Genomic DNA, 5,519 nt, shown 5'->3' with positions numbered 1-5,519 from the left:
TAACGGTGATAGAATACAACCTTGCCTCATACCAGCTACGACCCGAATAGGGTCGGACGGGACCCCATTGTGCAGCTCTCTACACGAAAAGCTTTTTCGTAGTCAATGAATACCAAGTAAAGGGAGTCTTGGAATTCGTTGACTTGCTCCAGAATAATGCGGAGCGTGAAAATATGATCCACTCAGGATCTCCCGGAACGGAATCCGGCCTGCTGCCGCCGGAGAGTCGCATCGATCTCTCTCCTGAATCCGGACTAGGATAATTTTGCGTAGAACTTTGAGAACGGTACACAGCAACATAATGCCTCGCCATAATGTTATGTTATCATAATGTTATCGCATACAGTCAGGTCACCCTTTTTGGGCACCTTCACTAAGATACCTTGCATCCAGTCGACCGGGAAAGTTGCGGTGTCCCAGATATTACGAAATAAACGATGCAGTAGTTGAGCGGATGTCATGGGGTCAGCATTGAGCACCTCGGCTGATATGCGATCGACCCCTAGGACTTTATTTGATTTCATGCTTTGGATGGTTGTTTGAATCTCTAGCTCTGATGGAGCTTCGGTATTGACGCGTGTTACACGTCGTATCCTAGGCAGATCATGCCGAGGTGGTGATGGCCTGGCTGGCACTTGAAAAAGTTGTTCGAAGTGCTCGAACCAGCGTTTCAGCTGGTCAGTTGGGTCGGTAAATAACTGATCATTCGCGTCTTTCACAGGCATCGTTGCATTCATCTTCGCCCCACTTAAGCGTCGTGAGATATCGTAGAGGAGGCGAATGTACCCTGTTGCGGCGGCTCTCTCTCCTTCGTCGGCCAGAGAGTCTGCCCACGCTCGCTTGTCCCGTCGACATGAGCGTTTTACTTCCTTCTCAAGAGCCGAGTATCGTTGACGGGCTAAGACTTTGGCTCCTTTGGTTTTTGATCGCTCTATCACGGCTTTGGCTTCTCTTCGCTCCTCTATCTTCCTTCAGGTCTCATCGGTGATCCATTGTTTTCTCTGGGTGCGTGGTTCCCAGATTGTTTTCGCTGGTGGCGATGAAGGCATTCTTGATGGCGGTCCATTGGTCTTCCACGCTGCCACCTTCCGGAATATCTGCAGTTCTTCAACGAAGGACCGTTTCACCGTGGCATCTTCCAGTCGGCGTGTGTTGAATCGTCGTCCAACTCTTTCATCCTGCCGACGAATCCGCGCAATGCGCAGGCGTATTTCGCCGATGAGGAGGTGATGATCAGACGCGATATCGGCACTACGTTTATTCCGTACATAAAGAAGGCTCCGTTTCCATTTTCGGCTGATGCAGATGTGGTCGATTTGATTTTCTGTAAAGCCGTCACGGGAGACCCACGTGACCTTGTGAACCGGTCGATGAGGGAAGAGCGATCCCCCGATTACCATGTCGTTATTACCACAAAATTCTGCAAACAGCTCTCCGTTTTCGCTCATTTCTCCGAGACCATGGCGTCCCATAATGCGCTCATGGCTCGAGCGCACTGTAGAAGTTCTCATTTTCTTGCAGATCGGCAGCATCAGTTGGCGCATAACATTGGATTATAGTAAGGTTTCGGACCCGTGTTCTAAATCTGGCAACGATTACTCTTTCACTTATAGGTTCCCACTTCATTAGCGCAGTAGGAAGCCAACTCCGCGATGCCGGGGAGCGTGTTTACCTCGTAAACCAGAGTATAGCAGAACTTCTGTGTTCTCCAAAGTTTGGCCAACGGACTTCACTCAGTCCCAGGATCACAAGCTTCATGCGGCGTGCCTCATTGGCAAGTTGTGCCACTTTACCCTGCTAGGCTAGGGTTAGGGTTAAAACGTTCCATGTTCCTATTCGTGTCCGTTGTTTCGCGCTAAGAGTCGTCGCCGTAAAATCAGTCCGTATTCTTTCATTATCGGATTCTCGAATAAATTGATGTTTCGGGAACAGTAGGTTGTTGGCCCAAGGTTCCCTATCCACCTCATGATATACGAATTCAAAAATGGTAACCTGGCTTAGAAACCTCGCAGTTAATAACTGTGGAAGTGCTTAATGAACACTAAGCTGCGAGGCTGCTCTGTCCCAGTGTGAGGATGTAATGCCAATAAGAAGAAGAAGAAGACATCCTGAAGACATAATAGTTTCCTTCGCCATTGGCTATTACAAGGACGCAAACTAGCATAATCGATTTCAGCTCAACTCCAATTCTTGCATGAAAAAGCGTCAGGTTGCTAGGTTAGCCTCCACACTGATAATAACTGCGTGACTTTAAAATTATAGTTAGGCATCACTTTTACTTGATATACTTATTTTCTACACTTTTAAAACTTTTTATTTTATGACGGATGAAAAAACACGTCTTGCCTTCATTGTAGCTAGCTACGATCGTCCATATAAAATTTGAGAAATATGCATAAAAAAATGCTCCAAGTGTATTGTGCCTCCTGGCTACTTCCGATGCATGTCAACTATGATCTTTTTCGTGAATGGAGCTTGTAAAAAAGCGAAGTACTGACCTCGAGTACAGAGTACAGAATTAAGGAGCGCTGAAACCAATTTTTTATGCATTACATGACAACGACGATGTCGAGCGAGATTTCTCTACGCCAGGGACTTTTTTGCGTCAGCGATAATAGGGCGTCTATGGCGGAAAGTATATGAAATTCGTTTATGATTGTTAAATCCGCCTTGGTATCCTTCTAGTAAATAGTCTCGAAAAAGAAATTGAGAAGCAAGATATGTCAGAAGTAATTCTGGCACAGGTCAGGCTAGATGCCGTTTTGACCGTGTCTGAAAACAAAAAAAAACTTAGGGGGAAAGACGGCTCTGGGAGGTTTTGATCTATTATTGTCAGGGGGGTTTTTGTCGACCAAATTTTATAAAATTTGGCCACAATATTCTTTGATATGCAAAGAATGTTTAGGCCATATTTGAGCATAGTCAGTCATAAAAAACCCCAATAATAGAACAAAATCTGCCAAAGCTGTCAGTCCCCCTACTTGATTACAGACCTCTTTACAAAAAAACAGCTTTACGCTGCTCATTTTTGATAACGGGTGTGTTCACTAAGATCAATTTCACTGTACTTAAGGCCAATTCCTTCACCTCCGCTTAACTCCTAAGGTGGTTCAAAAAATCGATTTTGCTTCACCACGCTCATTCGATTCTGTATCATGTCCTGACTATCCTCCGAAAATTTAAACGGATTTGGATAAAAAATTGTTAACTAATTTGCGTGAAAAAAATAGGGCGGAGTAAGCCACGAACAAATCAAGCCTACCTAAGATTATAGATAGTGGAATATATAGATGAGCGAAGATAAATCCTCTGTCTCCAAACGAACTGTCAAACGTGTCTCCAAACGAGCATGACGTCACGATTTCAATGGAAACGTTAAGGGCTGTGTGCACGGGCAAAAAAATCGACTTAGCCATGCTTTCGCTCATCTATAGATTCTACTATCTATACCTAAGATGTATTATCTGGGCCACGCCGCTTGGAAAAGGCCACCCCGCTTGGAAAGTGTAACAGTGTTTGAATTGGAATCATGTTGGATATTGGTTAATCTACACTACTGTTGACTAACAAAAATGTGTGGGATTGTTTATTTATATTTCCTTCATACTACATACGGAGGAGGCGCGAAGCACCGCACACGCTCATTTGAATCTACTCAAAAGTGAGTCAAAATGACTCACTTTAGAATTCCAATGGAACTGTCAAAAAGTGAGTAACATTATATTTAACAAGTGAGTTAATTTTCACTCACTTTTCATAGTTCCATGCTCTACTCACTTTTGCGTAATTGTTTCCATCTCAACTGTCGAACAATTAGAAAAAAACTCAGAGAAAAATATCCTTGTGCTTTTTATAAAGTTTATTTTGTAGAAAACAGGAAAACTAGAGTTTCTGACGTCTCGGAAATACAGAGAATGAAGGGTAACGTATTACTGATAAAATATATAGAGCTTTATCTATTTGAAGTACATTTTATGTGGTTTTAGAAAAGTTCCATCCGTTCTGCAACGGAACCGGAATGAAGATGGCTACCGCTTAGTTTTCGATATTATCGGGGTACGCAAATTTACATCAAATATCCGTATCACGAGAGAGCCGGCCAAGTACAGACCTTGGTGCAGACGATTCAGCAAAAGCGTTCTAGTGTCGGCCGGTGTTGAGGAATGAGCTTGGAAAACATGGAGCTGTTGATTACATTCAAGTTGGGCACGTTACGCGATATCTACAGCGTAGAAAAGAGTCGCTAGTCCCACCGACACAATGCACAATGATACCGACGCAATCATATCCCTCATAAGCAGTCCTCGTTGGCATGATCCGAGAGCAGAACGTCGACGAAAAGCAGACCATCCAGGTGATGCCGGGCACATCTTCGAACACCCGCGTCTGTTACCATGGCAAGGTTCTTAAACAGGTCAACAGTTGTGGCACCGGCAACCATTACGTTCAATTTCAAGTCCAGATCCCGAGCAAGCTGAAGAACAAGCAGAAAGTGCTGATACAGGTTAGAATGACTAGTTTTAATAGATGTTTTGATTGTGTCATAATTTCGACTCTTATTTCTAGGCGTACGCAGAATTGGAAGAAGTTACCCTCGGCCAAATCATGGGCGTTACTTTCGACACCGATAGAATAATCCTCCTCCGGATTCGGTTTGTCTAAATCTACGTCATATTCCACATCATCGTCCTCCCCACAACCTCATCGTGGTCATCGAATTCATCGTCTCGTTCCTCGGCGACGAATGGAAATTTATTTATCGAGTTTTATTTCTGTTATGAACCTAACATTATGTTAAGTACATGTAATTTTCACTAATAAATTGATAAATAAAAAGAGCGTAGCAGAACAAATACCTAGCTGTCTATTGAAATAAGAAGCCATACCATTATTAGCATTTCCAAAAGTGAGTAAGATCTACTCACTTTTGACTTGATAAAAGTGAGTAAGTCTTACTCTAATTTTGACATATTGTTACATAACTCATAAGTGAGTAATCATACGATTACTCTAAAGTGAGCTGTTCCACTTTTTTTCAAAGTGAGTCGAATTTGACTCACTTTTGAGTAGGTTCAAATGAGCGTGCATAATATCCCCCTGGAAAAAAAGACTGGTGAGATTCGTAAAAAACATGCGCAATTAGTAATAAACATGCGCGTATGAAAAAAGCTCGCGAATAAAACCGCGTAAAAAAGGATTTTGATGTAGGGTAGAATACGGCATTGGCAGGGTGCGACAGTTGTTGGCACCCTCAAAAATATTTGCGTTTTTCAGCAAACATACACTATTTTTGAACATAATTTTGATTCAATCACACAATTTCAAGTCTAAGCTTTCATTTCAATAAGTTGTTGTGTAAAAGTAGCAAGATTTGATGTGTTAATCACCGAAACAAATTTGCACCTACGAAATCCTTGCCATTATTGCATTGCCAAAGAAAGCAGCGCACGAAAAGCAAACTGTTACTTACTTTTTTGGATCGCCTGTTTCTCCTCTTAATTGCATATGACACGACAAAT

General features: G+C 42.8%; 1 protein-coding gene across 1 annotated transcript; it reads left to right on the top strand.

Moving 5' to 3' along the window:
- Positions 1-3,760: 3,760 nt before the first annotated feature.
- LOC134217602 (protein tumorous imaginal discs, mitochondrial-like) lies at positions 3,761-4,785 on the top strand. The gene is made up of 2 exons (XM_062696391.1): positions 3,761-4,504; positions 4,567-4,785. Exons 1-2 carry the CDS (start codon positions 4,313-4,315, stop codon positions 4,660-4,662), a joined length of 288 nt encoding a protein of 95 aa, XP_062552375.1. The 5' UTR covers positions 3,761-4,312; the 3' UTR covers positions 4,663-4,785.
- The last annotated feature ends 734 nt before the right edge of the window (positions 4,786-5,519 follow it).

The sequence above is a fragment of the Armigeres subalbatus genome, chromosome 1 (genome assembly GCF_024139115.2).
Source record: "Armigeres subalbatus isolate Guangzhou_Male chromosome 1, GZ_Asu_2, whole genome shotgun sequence".
Taxonomy (NCBI): domain Eukaryota; kingdom Metazoa; phylum Arthropoda; class Insecta; order Diptera; family Culicidae; genus Armigeres; species Armigeres subalbatus.
Note: the sequence above shows the minus strand (reverse complement) of the source record. Positions and strands in the feature narration are given on the sequence as shown.